We start from the raw sequence: 19203 nt of genomic DNA on the forward strand, positions 1-19203 counted from the left end.
GAAAATGACTTCTTTTTAATATTATTTCCAGTGGCCGTTGTAGAAAACTCCTTGCATTTAGTAGACTAGTTTTTAACTATTTCAAACATAGAAACTTATGATTGTCACCAAATATCATATATTTTTCTGTTCATTATAAAACTAAAATGGTTGGAACAAGTGGTGACTACTCGGTTTTATACAGTCGTAAAGAAAACACAATTAAAAATGTATTTTCTTTATTACATGTGAAACTTTTTCATTGATTATGCGGTGATATAAGAACTGATGACGTAAATCCTGGACCAGATGATCATCGATTAAACTACAAGAGGATGTTTGTCTCTTTCCCGGGTTGCGTTTGGCGCATACAAACACAGAATGTGAGGAAACACTTTGTGATTTTAAAAACCCGCCTCTTTCTTGGTTTGGCGTCAGGAAGAGCGGAGCCTCAGTGCGCATGCTCCGACTGGGCGGGTCAGATGTTGGTCATCATCACAAACTGGGCAAAGTTTCCCCATAACTGCAGGAAAGTTGATCACAAGACCGCGGATGTTGGCAGGAGGAGGGAAACCAAGAGAGGGAAGGACTAATGTCAGAACTGACGGACTTTGTGTTTTTCTCTGCGTGAGGAAAATCCAGATTTTCCACTTTGAAACACATTTAGCGGCAGCTTTTATCTTCGGGGGAATACTTTGAAGATGCGGATGTTTCTCTGAGGAAGCGGCTCGCTTCGTGGACTTTGGTGAGTGTTTTAAGTGGGAACAGTTACAAAGCCTTCATGTTTCCTTGGCGGTCGACAGGAAACGTCCAGCTTTCTACGGTGTTAAAGTTTAAAGCGGTTGAAGTTCGGAGACGTGAGCGGATTAACTCGTTTTGGGAGCTTCCTCCTTTAAATACGGGTGGTTTTAAAAACACGGCGCTCCTTAAGCTCCTTCAGTGAGGCTGTTTGTGGGTTTAAATGTGAGATTTCAGCGGAATCCGCCGCTATTTCTGCCCGGAGATCTTCCGCGCCAAGCATTTCAAAAAAATTGCTCACCTGCGCGGGCCGACATTCACTTCCGCCGCGCTGTCTCAGCCCGAGCTCCCATTGGCTGGTTCTGGCAAAAAGGGCGGGGCTTTTGGAGCCGTTGAGCACCGCGATTCGATGGAATGTGTGTCAGTTACCGCCAATATTTGTGCACTAGTTTATAGACTTTTAAAACATATTTTCAATCATTTATACCTTTCATGCAATTCAACACAGACAGGTGATAAATAATCTGTCTTTATTTAGCTATTTTAGAACTCTTTTATTCGAAAATAAGCCTTTTAATGGGGTAGAGATGCCTAAACTTCTTATTTTGCATATTAAATGGGTATTAATCTGTTATAGAATACAAGCAATTTAACATTTTGTAATGTTATGACTCTGTTTGTACACTAATGGTTCACAGAAAACCCGGATTTAGATGATGCTGCACATAAACTTGATTAATTAATAAGGTGGCTTCTGAAGGCCGATTTTATTTAGATATTTTTCAGATTTATATTTGTTGAGAGAAATGTTGCAAGCAGTGCATGTTAACTCAAATGCTATTTTGTGTGGTTGGTCATATAAAATCCCAATAAAATGTCTTGAAGTTTGTGGTTATAATGTGAGAAACAATGAGAAAGTTGAAGACCTGAATCTATAAAGACATATTTGTTAAACGAAGCTACTTTTCCTTTAGATGGGTTTGAATGAACAACTAAAATGTAAACATTAAAAATGCTAATATAAAGCTTATTTTTTCCAAAAATGTTGGATAAAGTAAGATAATGGTACTGATAACCAGTTAAAGCAAAAATACTGGCTGTTCGTGGTGTTTTGCTGTCATTATGTACCTGTTGAACCAGTATTGGGTCTAACCTGCATTCTTTCTCCGTGTTAGGATGATGGTTTTGTTTGAGCCCAAATTTCTTTAAATCCTCCAAAGAAATCAGAAGAGACGATGGGGCCCTTCACGACGCCCAAAAAGAGAGCGGAGGCCGGTTCAGTTGACCCCTGGACGCCGACCTCCAACCTTAAAATGCTGATCAGCGCCGCCAGTCCTGAGATCCGGAATAGGGAAAAGGAACTGTGCATGGACGCCGACGACCGGGACGGTTTGGACCCGACACAGGTAAACCGTTTTACTGCTGAGTAGATACGTTTGAGATGCATTTCTGATTGGTTTTTGTTCTTATAGGACTCAGAAAATGGTGATGAGTCGGAGAAAATGATCAGCAGGAAAGATAAGAGTCTGGGTTTGTTGTGCCACAAGTTTCTGGCCCGGTACCCAGATTACCCAGATTCGGTTCTGACTGACATCTGCCTGGACGACGTTGCTACGGAGCTCAGTACGTCTTTCTATATTTCTATAACTAGTGCTGCATCCTCCGGTAAAAACTCTTTAAACTGAGGATAAAAACTTTCTCATTATTCAATTGAATTTCAGGAACATTTTTTCAAGATGGCCGCCGGATTGACATAAAATTTTACAAATGTTCATGATTTGAACTTTATGTTGATTATGTTTTCATTTTACTCGTACAACTTTAACGTAACAATATGTAGCAAAATCAATTGCCAAAACTGAAACTGATGTGTGACAGACTGAGAGACGAGACGGCAGCAAATAACTGGTTATTGAATCTGACTTTTTGGTTTGCACAAAACATCGGATGCAAACATTAATTCTCCATTTGAGCTACAGCAGCCATTTTGAAAAATATGTAGCAAAACTGAAACCGAGGTGTTTGTGAGTCTCACACCAGTCAACTGGAAAGGGATGAAAGTGGTTGACACAAACTGAGAGGCGGCCGTCTTCATGTTAGCACTTCTGCTCAATTTTATGTGTTTGGGCTGCAGCGTCAGCTGAAACTAAGGTTTTTATGTTTGTAGTGTCAGTGGAGCTGAGATGAAAATGAAAGGCTTTGCAAAAGTGTACTTGTTTTTTCTGGACATGTTTTTTAGATTAGTTACAAAATTTCAAGCAAATGTTTTATTTTGAAGCTCAGAATTTTTTATTTATTTTTAAAGATAACAGATTTTTGTCAAAATTTCTGAATTTTTCTAGAAAATATTAGACTTTCAAAGACAAATTTCCAAGTTTTTTGGAGCTCAGAAATTTTCTTAGTCTCTAAATTTCTGGTGGAAATGTATTCCTTTTTTTCCATCTACAATGGTCCTAGTAGGCCATTTGCGAATATTCTGTCATGATGGAAATAATTTGTTTCCTTTTCCGTTGATTGGACAACGCTTCGTTATTGGTCTCCTCAGGTGTGGAGCGGCGGCGCATCTATGACATCATGAACGTTCTGGAGAGCCTCCACATGGTCAGCCGCTCGGCGAAGAACCGCTACTCCTGGCACGGCCGCACCAAGCTGGCCGAGACGCTGGCCATCCTGAGGAACGTCGGCGAGACGCACCGGTACGGCCAGCAGATGCAGCAGATCCGGCAGCGCGTCGCAGACCGGGAGTTCGACTTCGGTCAGGAAGAGAAGGAGAACGAGGCGGAGGGCGGCGAGCAGAAGGAGCTCTTCTTCGTGGAGCATCCAGGAGTCGAGTTCAAAGCAGGTGAAAACAGATTATTATGACAGTGAAGGCAGAAAATAAGGGAAAGTACATTTACTGTCAGACATTTGCTCCTTATATAGCATCCCTTATGCCAACATGATAAATCCATTCATGGTGATTTTAAATGTTTTCCCCTCTGTCTGTCCTTTCTTTTCAGCTTCGGTTAACAGTAGGAAAGATAAATCTCTGCGGGTGATGAGCCAGAAGTTCGTCATGCTGTTTCTGGTTTCTAACCCTCATGTGGTCAGTCTGGACGTTGCTGCAAAGATCCTGATAGGAGAAGATCAAATTGCAGATCAGGACAAGAGCAAGTTCAAGAGTGAGAACAGAAATGTGACTTTGTTCAATCTCTGACTCTTGAGGCAAACAATTGACTTATGATTAATTGTTGATTGATGGATTAAAATCAGTTCAAATCGGTTAAACAATCAGAGACATTTTGGATAGAAAAAAATAAGAATTAGGAACTTCGAAAAAAAATGCTAGAAGAAAATTTTGGAGTTTTTCTCTAGAATTGTTTGACTTTTTAAACTCAGAAATATCCGTGTTTTTTTTATTGAAAATTTCTGATTTTACTTTTTTTTTCCTAAACATTTTCAGACTCATAACTTTCCATGTTTTTCCTGAAATACTTCTAAGATTAATTTCCAAATAGTTTTTTTTTTTTTTTTTACCCTTCCTTTTGTCTATCAACAATGGTCCTAATACTCCATCATAATCACTTAGACCTTTTTATGTGTTTTATGTTGTACTTTGGCCTCCATCAAGCAGAGGGCGCTGCTGGTCATCCTTAAACAGAGCCATTGATACAGGATGTTTATGCTATGGAAAGATGGTCAATCCTGTTAATATAAGAGAAAACTCAAGTTTTTGCCAAAATGGCCGCTCATCAATTAATCGTTAAGATCACTTGACTTTAGATTAACTATATCTAAAGTGATTAACCAATCACATGCTTCCTTACTTGCTTTGTAAAGTGATTGCTTGTGTTGAGAGTAGATGGTATAACTGCTTGTTCGGCTGTTTGCAGCCAAGGTGAGGCGTCTGTACGACATCGCCAACGTGCTGCGGAGCCTGAAGCTGATTGAGAAATTCCACGTTACGGAAGCAGGAGGAAGGAAACCGGCCTTTAAATGGATCGGACCGGTAGAACTTCCACCAGTCCAAGGTACCGACCCAAATCTTTCCTGTTTTTATGAACAAGGAAGATTTGAAAATGCATAAATCACTAATTTCACAGGAAGTCGAGTTATTTTTTGTTTTAAGCATTTGAATTGAGCAGGAATTTCATTTACTTTTACACAAACTGATTCGTTCAAAGTAATGAATATTTATTTTTTTCTAATGGCTCAATCTAAATGAAATAGAAGCTGTCTTGTATCTATATGTCAGTTATTAAAACTGGGGATTTTTTTGTGGAAAAAAGAAAAGATTTAGAACATTTCTAGAAATTTCTTCTCTTAGAGATTTATCTAAAATTGTCTGAATTTACATTTGCTATTTTTAAGTTTATATTGTTCCTGAAGCAGAATGTAAAATTTTAAAAATTATTAATAACAGTAGTTGGTACTAACAGTTAGTTCCTGTTGTTTTTAATCTGGAAAAGATTGAAAACTTGAAAAATTTGTGATTCATCTCTTTTTTTTTTTTTTTTTTTTTTTTTTTTTTGCTCCTGAATTCTCTTTGCTCCATCTTCTGCAACAGATTTGTCAAAATCCTCTCCTGAGTTTTCATCCAAGAAGAAGAGAATCCTTGAGCCATCTGTGGAAAACTGCGCCAAAAACCTGTTTTCTTCATCGGGGGCCAAGCGCAGCTTCACGCGGCACCCGTCCCTCATAAAGCTCGCGAAAAGCATCCAGGACGACCGGCGGAAAATCAACTCCGCCCCCAGCAGCCCCTCCAAGTGTGTCCTTGGTCAGTGGGGGGCGCTGTTCTGTGGAAAAAGTCACTTCTCCAGGTTTTAAGATGTCAGATTAACACGTTCTTTCCTCCTTTGTTCTCAGGTGATTCAGCTAATGTGGATTTTCCAAGCAAAATGGCCCAACTTGCTGCCATTTGTAAAATTAAACTTGATCAGGAGTCAAGGTGAGTAACGGTCTGATAACTGTCTTATAGTTGGAGTTGGGCTGTAAGTCAAATTAATTTTTGGAAAAACTGTATTGTTTTTCTTAATTGATGAACTCCTGGGGCTTTTACAGCTTCTGTTTGTTAAAACATTTTGTCCATTTTCATGTTTCTATTTGGGTTTTAACTGCTTCTAAAAGCAGAACAAGCTCTTTAAAAACACGTCACTCAGTTAGTGTTTTCTGTTATTTCTCATCTGCTGCAGATTTACCAAACAAAGTTTTTTGTTTCAGTAGCCAGCTCAGCATACTGAGTGAAAATGAGGAGAAAACTGGTTGTTGACCCAGAGCTCTGCTTCTGTTCCAGGCCAAAAGAAACTCCGACCGCCACAGAGAGGTCACCGCCAGCCGCCTCCGGTCACATGGAGCCACCCAAAGTGCCGCGAACGGCAGCGAATCAGGAGCCTGGAGTCCACCTAACGCCGCTAGCAGGACAGGGCGCCGTCACCTTCATCCCGACGCAGTGTTCGCCCCTGATCCCCGTCCTGCTGCCTCAGCAGCGGGGCAACGGGCCCTACGCCGTCTACCTGCACCCGTCCTCCCTCAGGTCAAACGCTCTGTCCAGACCGCAGCCCACCAGCCTCGCGGTGCGCTCCATGACGTTCGAGGACAAGACGGGCCAGAGTCCGAGCGCGCCGTCTGCGGCCAAGAGCCGACCGGCGTCCAGGGAGTCCGACGGCAGTCCTCTGACGCTCAAACGTCAACATTCGGGTTCCACCGCAGAGAGCAGCCCCTCGAAAGCCAAGCGGCCCGACCCCAACTTAAAGGTAAGTTGCTTACCTTAAAGAAATTTACCTAACTTTAGAAAATGTATTGGTGCACATTACCACGGGCGGTTGCCATGGTATTTGGGGTAAATTTATGTGTATAACATTAGGGCCTTAAAATGCCTTTTTTAACTTTTAGAGTTAGTTTTTAGTGTTATTCCCACATCTCACACTTTGTCTTGAGGATGCTATTTAATCTCATAAACGGTTTCTTTTTATATACACGGGTCTTAAATTTATTTGTGCATCAAACTTAAGGCCTTAAATTTGTGAATTTATTTTAAAAAAGTCGGCCTTTAACATGGGAATCCAAACTGGTATTTTTTTACAGGTCTTAAATATAATTCATTATGGTCTTCAAAAGTCTTGAATTTGTGCATCTAAAATTAAGGCCCTAAAATGTCTTTAATTCATTTTAAAATTTGGCTTTTAATGTTATTCCCTTGTAAGTTTTCTCTTATTTCAAGCTTGAAACTGCACTAGAAACTGGATTAAAATACTTGGTAAGATTTTGTGTTTTTGTAGTGTAATATTTTCATATATGTTAAATTGCACTTTAATACAAAACTGCACAATTTCTATAATCTAGTACATTTAAACACTTCCCAAAGCTTTAGAACATCTAATTGAAATGTAAATATTTTAAAGGATTTTGTTGTTTTTGCATTTACAAAATGTGATTTACAGTTGGAACCAGATCTTTTCACACATTGTTAGGTACCATTCTAGCTCCAGTTGCAGAATGTTGATCTTAAGTCGTTAAATTATGTCATAAAATAGTGAATTGAAACATTGAAGTTGTTTTTAGCTGGAAAAGTTTGAAGACTCACTGAGGTCTCGGCGTCTGAACCCTGGTTTTGACCTTTCCTCGCTCCGTGCAGGACGGCTCTCCGAAGCTCGGCGAGATCCTGCAGGCCCGGCTGAAGGCGCGCCGCGGCGCTCACCTCGTCAGCCGGCCCTCGCCACGCGCGCTCCACCTGGACCCGGAGTTTGTCAACACCCCCGGCGCCGCCGGCCCGACGCTGGAGCACAGCCTGGAGAACCTCCTGGACAGAGACGACAGGCCTGCGACCTCTGACCTGGAGGCGGGGTTCACGCCGGTCCGGGCGGTGCCGCTCACACCCGGACAGATCCACTCTGAGGTGAGCGATCGGCTCTGCTGGGTGGAGGGGAGAAAAGCGTTTGGTTTAACATCCAGTCCGTCTCATTCTCTCCAGACTTTGGTCCCAGCCGGATATTTAATCCCAATCTCTCAGCAATCCCTCATCAGCTTCAGGGAATTACAAAACTCTGCAGAAGAAAGCAACAAGTCCTCTTACATCTTCCAAACACCGACTGCAGGCGAGTACCTTCACTGTAATCCCAGATGAGGAAAGCAAATGATCGACTAAATGATGAATTAATCTACGGTTGGTTGGTATTATCAATATGAGCGGCCATTTTGTTTTAAAAAATGCAGTTTTCTCTTATAAGAAGGTCGAATGTATTTCTATAACAAAAAAGGAAATATTTGTATAATATTTTGAATTTAAAAAATACAACCGAGTATTAGGGCGACGCTAAGAAAATAAGAAAAATAACATGAGAAGAAATTTGAAATAATAAAATTGTAATATTTCAACTTTATTTATATTTTATTTTTGTGTTTCTTCTTTATTCTGGCATGTTTTCAACTTTATTTTCATATTATTTAATCTTTATTCTCGTATTATTACTCTTTTCATGGATTATTTCAATGTTATTCTTGGATTATTTCAACGTTTTAAGAAGCAGTAGAGACCCGATAGGAAGTACAAAAATGTGAGATTTTGCTCTTGAAAGATTTTTTCTGAAAAGGAAAATTTAGCTTTTCATGTTCAGGTGTTAATTTGACAATTTTAAAAAAAGTTTTGATTAAATCTTTTTTTAAATACTACATTGTGAGTATTTTGAATCATTTCCTAACTCAACGAGAGCCAATAAGTGAGCTCCGTATTGGAATCAGTATTGATGAATTCTCATTGATCCGTATCATTTTTCTGTCGTCAGGCTCCAGACCGGCCGCCGCCCTTGAAGTGACCCCCACCAACCTTCGCCTGAGCAAACCCCCGGCCGCCGCCGCTGTCTCGTCTCTACACCAACCCGGTCGGGTCAGCAGTCCCAGCCCCGCCATCCTGAACTTCACGCTGCAGAACTTGGGTCTGATCTCCAGCCCTGGCGGAGCCTTCGGGTCCCCCCAGCCTCCAGAGGGCGCTGGCGCCGCTCCGAGTCCGCTGGGCCTGCAGCCCAGAGGCTTGGTGTTCATCAAGCCTGTCTCACCGGTTCCGGTCCAGCCGTCGTTGTCTGGACAGCCGCTCACTCTGATCAGCCTGCAGCAGGTATATGGAAGATCTTCATTGGTGCAGACTGAGAGTTTGCATAATGTAGACGGTTACTATTGGCAGCCATTTCTTTCTTCCTTCCTTCAGTTCTTCTCTGCTTCCTTACTTTATATTTTTTTCCTTTCTGTTTGTTGACCTCCATCCTTCCTTCATTCTTTCCTTTCTACCTTATTTCCCTTCTTTACTTCCTTCCTTCATTTTTTACTTCCTTTCCTTCCTCATTCTTTTTCCTTTTTTTCTTTGGCTTCTTTCTTTCTTGTTCAGAGTGGATCATCTGGTAATCATGTCATTCCTCAGGAAGCCAAGCAACATTTGTTTGAAGCTGTAAACTTTCTAAACTCGACTTTAAAAAAAACAAGAACTAGAGGTGAAAACTTTAACTAGGACTTCTCACAGCCTTCCTTCCCATCAGTTCTTTAATTTTTCTGTCTTTCAGCCTCTGATGGCCACGCCGAAAGCGTCGGGTCTCCCTCATCACAGCTTCTTCCACACGCCGGTCCCGCTCTCGCCTCTGGCTGCCATGGTAGCCCCTTGCGGGCAGCCGGCCTCCAGGACGGTTTACGTCCCTCAGAGGAAGCTGGACGTCTCGGCCGAGGACTCCTGATGTTTGGGCCGGTCGCTTGGGGGTCGCGCTCTGATTGTGATTTTAGTTTATTTACATTTTTGTTACCTCTGAACATTTCTCAGCGGCCTTTTGTTATCAGTCATAAAAATAGCTGCCAAGCAGACTTTGGCTGAGGCCCAGCGGACTTATGGGAAACCGATACGAAACCAGTTCAGATACCCAGGAACACTACCGCCCTGCTGCATGTGAGGCCGTTTACAACCAGCATCAGGGCCAAACTAAGGAAAAATACATAAAATTACTGGAATAAAGTCACAATATTCTGAGAATAAAGTCAAACATGCAAGTTTGTTCCCGCAGTTTGACTGTATTCTCTTTTTTTTCCAAGTTTATTTTCATAGTCTCACCATTTTATTCTTGTATTATTCCACTTTGCTGTCATAGTGTGACTTTATTCTTGTGATTTTAATTTTTGGTTTTCTTAGCGTGGCCCTAATTCTCCGTCGTCGCTGATAGACATTTCCCAGAATTAGATTAAAATCTTCATCTTTATTTTTCATTCCTGTCGACTTTCTTGCTTTTCTTTGCTTTTAAAATGAGTTTTCTTTCAATTGACCTAATTGGTAAAAACTTCAATATTGTAGTAAAACTGAGATCACTTTTGCACATATGAACATGTGAACTGTTACCCCTGAGTAGAAATCTGAACTATGTGAATATTTGAAGCATTTTGGGAAAAAATTTACTGCTTGATGGGTTTAATTTATGAGGAAACAAACTTTTGTTTGTGATGTCTTACTCCTTATAAAATGTTGAATAAATTGTAAGATGATTTTTGTAAAAAACATCAACTCATCTGATTTTTTTTTTCTTTTAACTTTATAAAATTTTACTAAATAGATTTCATTATAGAGAGCACATTTAAATTCAGATTTCTTTAATGAACAGATGTTTTGTGAGTTCCTGCATGAGGCACTGTCTAAATAAGTAGTTTTTTTATTATAAATAGTTCAATAATGATAACGTTGCATCAGAATGAAGTATTAAATTGTAAATATTGAAAACAGCTGAAAAAAAAGGTAAGATTACATCGATTAAAAAAATAAATGCATTATTTAATGTTCAGCTTTTTTAGTTCAATCATCTCCAAACAATAAATGTGAAACAAAACTGTTACAAAATGTTTGCTAATATTCTCTGATCTTGAATGTTTCTTGGAGTTCCCCAAAGCTTAGTGCTTGGTCCATTGTTGTTTTGGAGCACATAATTCATGAAATGTTAGAATTTTATATTCAGTTGTGAAAATGAAACCTAAACATTTATAAACTTTGATTAATTGAATGCTTATTTCTGCAGTGTTTTCCAGACTGTTTACAGTCAGGAAGTACAGTTCTAATGGAATGTGTGCATTTCAACTGTTACTAACTGCTAAATCTTTCTTGGAGTTCCCCAAGGCTCAATGCTTATCCCATTGTTTTTTGAGCACATCATTCATAAAATTCTAATAATGAATAGAACAAATTATGTTCACTAAAAACTAAAAGCTCTGTTCAGTGATCTTTCTGTCGCGTAAACAACTGAAACCTCGTCTTAACATCAGATATTTTTAGTTCTTCCATCAGAAAGCGTTCTCTTGTCTGCATGGCGTCATCCAAACCGACATTTGTCGTGACGTTTGATCCCTGGGTTTAGGAGATGCCACGCAGACGCGGCTGTTTGAGCAGACAAATGTTTGAGCTCCTGATGTTCGGGCCTCTTTCAGGGCTTGGATCTGTCACAGGTTATTTTAGGAGGAAGCGTCAGCAGCGGTCTGTGCTGATGGCGCGTATTTAACCCGCCTGCTAACAGAGTTAACAGCCACATCAAACCCACAAGCTGAAGGTAAGGAACCATTTTATTTATGTCAGCGGCTAAACAAACTTATCAGAACAATGTTTAATTTTGCAATGAAACCGCGGAAAAATGGTATTTATTTACATTTCTAGAGGATTTGTGTTTTTAAAAAACTCTTTCTACCAATAAAATGTTATTGGATGGTTTTTGTTTTTGAAACGCCTCATACCAGCCATGGAAACATGAGGCCAGTCTAACCTTCACAGCAGCTGGCATGTGAGAAAATATCAACAAATCAAAATAATATCAACAAAAATGAGAAAACTATTTAGTTTTGCTGTTTGCAAATAAAAAAATAAAAATTAAACAGTAGAATCAGACTTGTGAGACAGACAGTGATGATATCTTCAAACATTTAAGTATTTTAGTAATTGATTATTCTGAAGATTAATCAATTAATAGGATGAAAAATAGGCAAGAACTGCAGATTGTTCAAGTGTTATAAATACATTAAAATGTGCAAATAAACAAATTTGAATTTCTTTTTTAAATAAGGAAATAAATAATTTTGATCGTTTTCTGAATCTGCAGCTAAAAATATACTTTTGAAATCAGTGGACAAATTTAGAGACAAAATATTTTTTTCTGCCTTAAATGCCAAATGTTTATTTTCTTTACAAACAAGTTTTATTTCTGATTTTACTGTTCTTTCAGCTAATTCCCTTTTCTACAGACATGCTTCAGTTAACAATTAATTGACAAATTAGTTGTCGATTATTTCAACTATCGATTAATCGTGATTAATCCGATGAACTGTTTCAGTTGGATTTCTAATTTTAAGCAAACTCAGTTTAAAAAACTGAATTTTCAGTTAAATTGATTTGATTTTTGTTTTTGCAGCTCTCCTTTTGACTGAGATGCTGAAGAATAGTTAACAGGATATTTCTTTTATCTTCCGGTCTTGTTTTCAGCCGTTGATAAATATCAGAGGAGGTTTCTGAGATGCCGAACTGGGGCGGAGGCACCAAGTGTGCCGCCTGTGAGAAAACGGTTTACCACGCCGAGGAGATCCAGTGTAACAGCAGGAGTTTCCACAAAACCTGCTTCATCTGCAGTAAGGATTCTGGTTACTTCTCACTTTAAAAAGATTTATTTATGTAAAACGGACGGTGCAGATGAGCAACACGCTGTAGGACAGACCAACACCTGAGCATAAACATTGGTCAAGTATAAATATGACCATATCTAGAAACTTTCTGAGATTAATGCCATCTGTTCTGACTTTATTAAAATGGACTGGATGCTATGATTGAGTAAAAGTTGATGATAGAATAAAAGGAGGGGTAAATTTCTGCTTTAGGGCTTGAATGCTTCTGTTCTCTGCACAAATCCTCACAGCTTGTTGGTGTCCGTGTGACGGATCCATTATTCCACCGGGAAGCTCTGAAAGCCGTCTGAGATAAACTCATCCCACCTGCTAAGAGTTCATCTTCTCTCCAACGTACACTTCACACTTCCTACTGAAAATAGCAACACAAGACTGTTGACTGATAAACCCGGCGAGATCAGAGCTTTATTTAACTTCTGACATTCCTGCAGCGGCGGATTAGGCCCACAGCAGGCATTAAGAAAAGAGCAGTCAATTTCTACTAAAAACTTTGAATTTTGGGATTGATCTGTAGAGAAAAATCGAGCACATTTATTTGTTGGAAAAGTAGAAAATTTGCTAGAAAAATGTTCAAAATATTTTCGATAAATCTTAGAAATTTTGAAAAAAAAAAGAATCAAGGAAATTTCTCAGTTTTAAAAAGCCAAAAATGTGCTAGAAAAAAATCTGAATTCTTGAGACTAATTTCAAAAACTTGTGAGAAAAAAAAACTTCTGTCTGCTGGGTATTTTCTGAGTTTCAATCGAAGGTTTTCAAACTTTTGAGATTCAAAAATAGCTGTTTTTTTTAATAGCTCTGTTGTAGCAAATTTGCGATTTTTCAAACTCAGAAATGTATTTTTCTTTTCTAGAAAAGTTCTGAGACCCATATTAAAATTGTAATTTTTTATGAGAAATTTGCATCTATTGAAACTTTTCTTGCTATTTTCAGAAAGTTTCTGAGATTTTCCTAGCAGAAATTTACTCTTTTTTTTTTACATTTTCTTCTATTTACAATCTAATCTACTGTCACACATATCTCAGTCCGGCTTAAATGGGACACGGATCAAACATTTTGTCCTGCTTTGCCCCCCACAGTGAGCTGCAGGAAAGGGCTGGACAGCACCACGGTCGCAGCTCACGACTCTGAGATTTACTGCAAGTCTTGCTACGGGAAGAAATACGGGCCAAAAGGGTACGGATATGGACAAGGAGCTGGAGCGCTGAGCTCTGATCCTCCGGGACAGGATGGAGAATCGCAGCTGCAAAAGTACGACCTAAACACCAAATAGGTCATCAAATCAGATGAGTTGATTTATCACATTAAAGGTGAACTACGACACTTCCTTGAACAGCTCAGGTCTATGGGTGGTACGAAACATGTTCATTATATTTTTTGAGCAAAGTCATTCTTAAATAATGAGATTTTAGTCTGATCAGTTGTGCCTATGTAAGATATTTGCACTGGAAAGTTGACCAAAAACAACCAAATATTCTGGAGTTTCACTGGATTTGCTAGGTAACGGCTCAGTGCCCGTTTCTGAACAATCTGGGCTAAAAATATCGTTATAGAGGCCAAAGTTTGAAAGGAAAAACTCTAGAAAGCCTGAAGAACTAGTTTTAAAGTAGTACGAATTAAGTGTGGCTGTGGTTTCACGGGATGTTTTCCCGTCCCTTAATTTTCTTTGCAGCTCTAAACCTCGACAAGCCGCTTCCAACCCCAACGCCAGCAAGTTCTCGCAGAGGTTCGGCGGCTCGGACCGCTGCCCCCGCTGCTCCAAAGCGGTGTACGCAGCCGAGAAGGTGATGGGAGCAGGAAAGGTAAGAACAAAAACGAAAACTTTACTTTAAAATACCAGCAGTTAAAATGGAGTACAATAACAATAACTTTGTGGAGTCTCTAACTTTCTCATGGACGTATTTTGGCCCATTCAGAATACAGTTCTCATGTCACACTTCCGGTAACTTTGTTATGGAAGCCATCTTGGTAGGAAACCTTAACTGTCATGACAGCTGCTATCAAGTTGCTATGACAATGATAAGCAAGCCACTAGCTTAGAGCTAGCTTAGAGCTAGCTATTGCCTTGTTACTATCTTAGCAGTATAAGTATAGTACAACTATTAATTGATCATTGATATTTACTTTGCCAAACTAGCAAAATATGCTTGGCTAATGCAGTTCCTATCTGCTAGCTAAGACGGACATGTGGCCTATGTGGACTTTACTCTGCCAGTCACTAGAACCTTCTATATTAATAATTCCGTTTTGTTAACGGGGTTGTTCTACCTTCGCAGTGTGGCTACGGATACCATGTGTTATACAAAATTCCCAGAAGTTAACAACTTGCAGATTGTCTATATATCCTTTCAGCTGGTGTATATATCATGGTTAAACTATACTGAAAGCTCAGCTTGTCACCTCCAGTCCAGCAGAGTTTCAATATTACCATATAACAGAACGGAGTAAGTGCACCATCCCCGGATATACTGCAATACCAGGTTGATGCTTGGAGAGGACAGAGCAAGCCCCTAGTCCATCTCCCTGTCCCAAAAATCAATTTAATACGATGTCCCATATAGGGGACTATCAGATATTAAACTGATAAGAACAGAAACTACACTTGATCTGAGCAAAAAGGCCGAGAAGCGATGCTAAGAGCCGGGGAGGACGCGAAGCCTTTCCGGGGACACTAAGCTTGACTCACGGTTCACAAACTTTAACATTATTTTAAACCTGCAAACGAAGCGTGGACCGTGGCGTGTTTATTTCATTAAGATCCGGCGGTTTTAATCTTTGTATGTTGCGGGAAATTAAACTAAATCAGTCAACTAAAGGAAAATATCCGGGATAACATGTAACCACGTGGTACGCGTTCGTCCAATAGGAAGCGGAGAATCAATCAATCAATCAAATTTTATTTGTATAGCACATTTCAGCAAGGCATTTCAAAGTGCTTTACATCATAAACACAAGAACACAAAGTCATGCAACATATAATAGACAATACATTGTTACATATTACATTTCAAATGAAACTCTAAACAGGTGTGTTTTTAGTTGCGATTTAAAAGAAGTCAGGGTTTCCACTGTTTTACAGTTGTCTGGAAGTTTGTTCCAAAGTTTTGGTGCATAGATGCTGAAAGCTGCTTCTCCTCTCTTGGTTCTGGTTCTGGGATGCAGAGCAGACCAGAACCAGAAGACCTGATAGGTCTGGAAGGTTGATACAACAACAGCAGATCTTTAATGTATTGTGGTGCGAAGCCGTTCAGTGATTTATAAACTAACAACAGTATTTTAAAATCTATTCTTTGAGCTACAGGGAGCCAGTGGAGGGACTTTAAAACTGGTGTTATGTGCTCTATTTTCCTGGTTCTAGTGAGAACGCGAGCAGCAGCTTCTGGATCGGTTGCAGCTGTCTGATTGATTTGTTGGACAGGCCTGTGAAGATGCTGTTGCAATAATCAATGCGACTAAAGACAAACGCATGAATGAGTTTCTCTAGATCTGGCTGAGACATTAGTCCTCTAATCCTGGAGATGTTCTTCAGGTGATAGAAGGCCGATTTTGTTACTGTCTTTATGTGGCTCTGGAGGTTCAAGTCCGAGTCCATCACTAATCCCAGGTTTCGGGCCTGATCGCTAGGTTTTAGTTGTAATAACTGAAGCTGTGCATTGACTCTAGATCGTTCCTCTTTAGGTCCAAAAATAATGACTTCAGTTTTGTTTTTGTTCAGCTGGAGAAAGTTTTGGCACATCCACACATTTATCTGTTCTAAGCATTTATTCAGTGATTGGATGGGTTCAGAGTCACCTGGTGACATCGTAATGTAGAGCTGAGTATCATCCGCATAGTTGTGGTAGCTAATATTATTTCCTGTTATGACCTGAGCTAGTGGGAGAATATAAATATTAAATAAGAGGGGTCCTAAGATTGAACCTTGGGGTACCCCACATGTGACCTTTGACCTCTTTGATAAGAAGTTTTCAATTGAAACAAAGAAATCCCTGTTCTTTATGTAAGATTCAAACCAGTCGAGGACCGAACCGGAGAGTCCAACCCAACTCTCCAGTCGATTCAGTAATATGTCATGGTCCACAGTGTCAGAAGCTGCACTGAGGTCCAACAGAACCAGCACCGTGGTTCTCCCACAGTCCATATTTATATGGATATCATTGAATACTTTTACGAGGGCAGTCTCCGTGCTGTGGTGAGCACGAAAACCAGACTGGAAAGTGTCAAAGCAGTTGGTCATCATGAGGAAACTATTTAATTGTTTACACACAGTTTTTTCAATAACTTTGCTGATGAATGTGAGGTTTGAGATTGGCCTGTAATTCTGCAATAGTGATTTGTCCAGGTTGTTCTTTTTTAACGGTGGTTTGATGACTGCTGTTTTCAAAGCCTGGGGGAAAACACCTGATGTAAGCGATGAGTTTACGATTTGGATCAGATCAGCAGCAATAACAGCAGGACTTTGTTAAAGAAATGTGTGGGTAGGACATCCAGACAGCAGGAGCTTGAACTTAATTGATTTATAATTTCTTCTAGGGTTTTATAATTAAGTAGTTGAAAGTGGGGCGACTGTGGTTGTGTGGCAGAGTTGCCGTCTTGCAATCGGAAGGTTGTAGGTTCGATTCCAGCTTTCTCCTGCCATATGTCGAAGTGCCTCTGGCACTTAACCCAAAATCGCCTACCGGTCTGCATATCGGTGTGTGAATGGGTGAATGTGACTCTAGTGTAAAGCGCTTTGAGTGGTCAAAATGACTGGAAAAGCGCTATATAAGTTCAGTCCATTTACCATATATATATAGTTTTTATTCAAGTAATTTTTGTAAATGGAGACTGAGAATCCATTTTGTTTTTGTTTTTCAGTTCCAGCATTAAGTGTTTTTTTTTTAAAATAAAGTGTATCTATCTTTGGCAGGAAATCACATGTATTATTATGTAATTTCCGTTAAATCAGTGTAAAAAGGTCTCCAAACAATATTATTTATCTCAATAATTTTTGAGACAATTAATCGCTCAGCAAAATCTGTTATCGTGACAGGCCTATATCAAGCTAATATTTATTTTTTCCAAAATAATAAACATTTATATTGTGTTTCCAGGCCTGGCATAAAACCTGTTTCCGCTGCGCTCTGTGTGGTAAAAGCCTGGAGTCGACCACAGTGACGGATAAGGACGGAGAGCTGTACTGTAAAGGTGAAGCCATTTATTTACAAAGAGTCTAAAACTCTACACACTCTTTGGAGAAATATGATTCTCCCTTTAAGACTGATTTATATCCAGTCCCATGTTGGTGGAAAGTCAAATAAAGCTTTACTCTACTACTAACCCAACTGCATTTGTGTGAACACAAACATGGCTGAAAATATTATTACGATATAAGCGTTTCATATCAGTCGATATCAATAATTATTGATTTATTTATTGTTTTAAATATTTGAAATGTGACCAAGCTCGTTGTGTAACCGTTACTGTTTTATTCAGTTTTCACTGAACTAGCTGCGAAAGATTGAGCGGCTAATGTCTTTCCTTTGCCTACATCTCCCAGAACGCTGAGCGATTCTGGGTCGGAGGTCAGTGAAATCATTGAACATTGTAATATTCTGGTATTAGACGGGTAAATAGGCAAACAAAATTTTTTTTTTGTAAATTTACACCAAAAATTTAGAGATGAATGTAAAAATTTTCAAGAAAAAACATGGAAAGTTAAACCTTTGATACAAAAGAAAATGTATAAACTGTATTCTATGAAACAGAGACATTGATATACATTTTTCTTTTCAGTTTGCTATGCCAAGAACTTCGGCCCAAAAGGATTCGGTCTGGGCAACGAGGCCATGTTGGAGGAACGAGAATAAACTGGCGGTTCTGCTGAAGTTCAAACCCGATCACAGCGTCTCAAAGCTGGAAGATGGAGCAGCACAAACCAAACCCTCAGCAACATTATGAAAATTGTAGAGGGAAAAATGTGTGCAACACTAAATAAGAGGTTTTGTTACAATAAAATTAATTCTCAATGAAGTTTATAACAAAAGCAATAAAGTTGGTTTGTTAATGTGCTAATTTCTCATTTGGCTAAAAAAATCTGTATTTTAAATCAGCTTTCATGAGTTCTGGTGATGTCACTTATATCTTCAACATGTAAAAAAAAAAAAAGTCATCCTTTCATTTAGATTTTTAGTAAAACTGTATCTGAAAATAAGAGTCACCAGTAACAGACGGAGTAAATGAATCATCTCCAAACAAATAAGCAAAAGTCAAAACTTAGCGATGGATCAAAACATTTTTGATTTTTTTTCTTGCTTTCTTCTCTAAAACAATTAGTAATGACAGAAAATATTTTGCAAATGTAGATTTTATTTCAATCACCCCTTGTGTGAATTGAATGACAGAGTTTTAAGGTCAAGCTCCTTTGTTTAATTGTGACCAGTCATAATATTAGCAGAAAAAGGCATTTTTACCAGAAGGAAGTCTTAAAAATTATGAGAAAAAAAAAAAAACAGTTATCAAGTAACTGATTCAACCTGCTCAGTTTGAGTCGTTCTTCTAGATACTCAGTTGTTTCTCATTTTACTACATCTGTGTTCACTAATATTATGACTTTATTCTCATTAAAAGGGAAAAATCTCAGCCTGTTGACCTGAATTCAAAGTCCAAGAAAAAAACAGAAGTTGCAAAAGTTGCTTGTCAAACAAGATGGCTGCCCTGGCAGCGCTTACATCACTGAAACCCAAAGAGTGTTTCTGGAAACAATCCAGATTTTCCCAAAATTAATCTTAAAAAAAAAAAAAAAAAAAAAAACCCTAAAATTCATCAAAAAGTAAAACATTTGAGATTTATCTC

At 39.1% G+C, this 19203-nt stretch overlaps 2 protein-coding genes and 1 non-coding gene across 3 annotated transcripts; 2 read left to right on the forward strand and 1 right to left on the reverse strand.

Annotated features, from left to right (window-relative positions):
- The first annotated feature begins 457 nt into the window (after positions 1–457).
- Positions 458–10268, forward strand: e2f8 (E2F transcription factor 8). The gene is made up of 13 exons (XM_055036822.1): positions 458–724; positions 1893–2123; positions 2190–2340; positions 3263–3559; positions 3717–3878; positions 4590–4727; positions 5264–5473; positions 5563–5644; positions 5990–6449; positions 7331–7591; positions 7667–7790; positions 8478–8806; positions 9246–10268. The coding sequence occupies exons 2-13, from the start codon at positions 1953–1955 to the stop codon at positions 9411–9413; spliced, it is 2553 nt and encodes an 850-aa protein (XP_054892797.1). The 5' UTR covers positions 458–724; positions 1893–1952; the 3' UTR covers positions 9414–10268.
- A 958-nt stretch (positions 10269–11226) lies between these two features.
- Positions 11227–18417, forward strand: csrp3 (cysteine and glycine-rich protein 3 (cardiac LIM protein)). The gene is made up of 6 exons (XM_055036823.1): positions 11227–11255; positions 12179–12321; positions 13452–13623; positions 14045–14174; positions 17463–17556; positions 18145–18417. Exons 2-6 carry the CDS (start codon positions 12210–12212, stop codon positions 18216–18218), a joined length of 582 nt encoding a protein of 193 aa, XP_054892798.1. The 5' UTR covers positions 11227–11255; positions 12179–12209; the 3' UTR covers positions 18219–18417.
- Positions 14816–15004, reverse strand: LOC129364482 (U2 spliceosomal RNA). Its single transcript, XR_008606448.1, has one exon. It is a non-coding gene; the product is annotated as a U2 spliceosomal RNA (small nuclear RNA).
- Positions 18418–19203: the final 786 nt, after the last annotated feature.

This window comes from Poeciliopsis prolifica, unplaced genomic scaffold (genome assembly GCF_027474105.1).
Source record: "Poeciliopsis prolifica strain line A6 unplaced genomic scaffold, Auburn_PproV2 SCAFFOLD011, whole genome shotgun sequence".
Taxonomy (NCBI): domain Eukaryota; kingdom Metazoa; phylum Chordata; class Actinopteri; order Cyprinodontiformes; family Poeciliidae; genus Poeciliopsis; species Poeciliopsis prolifica.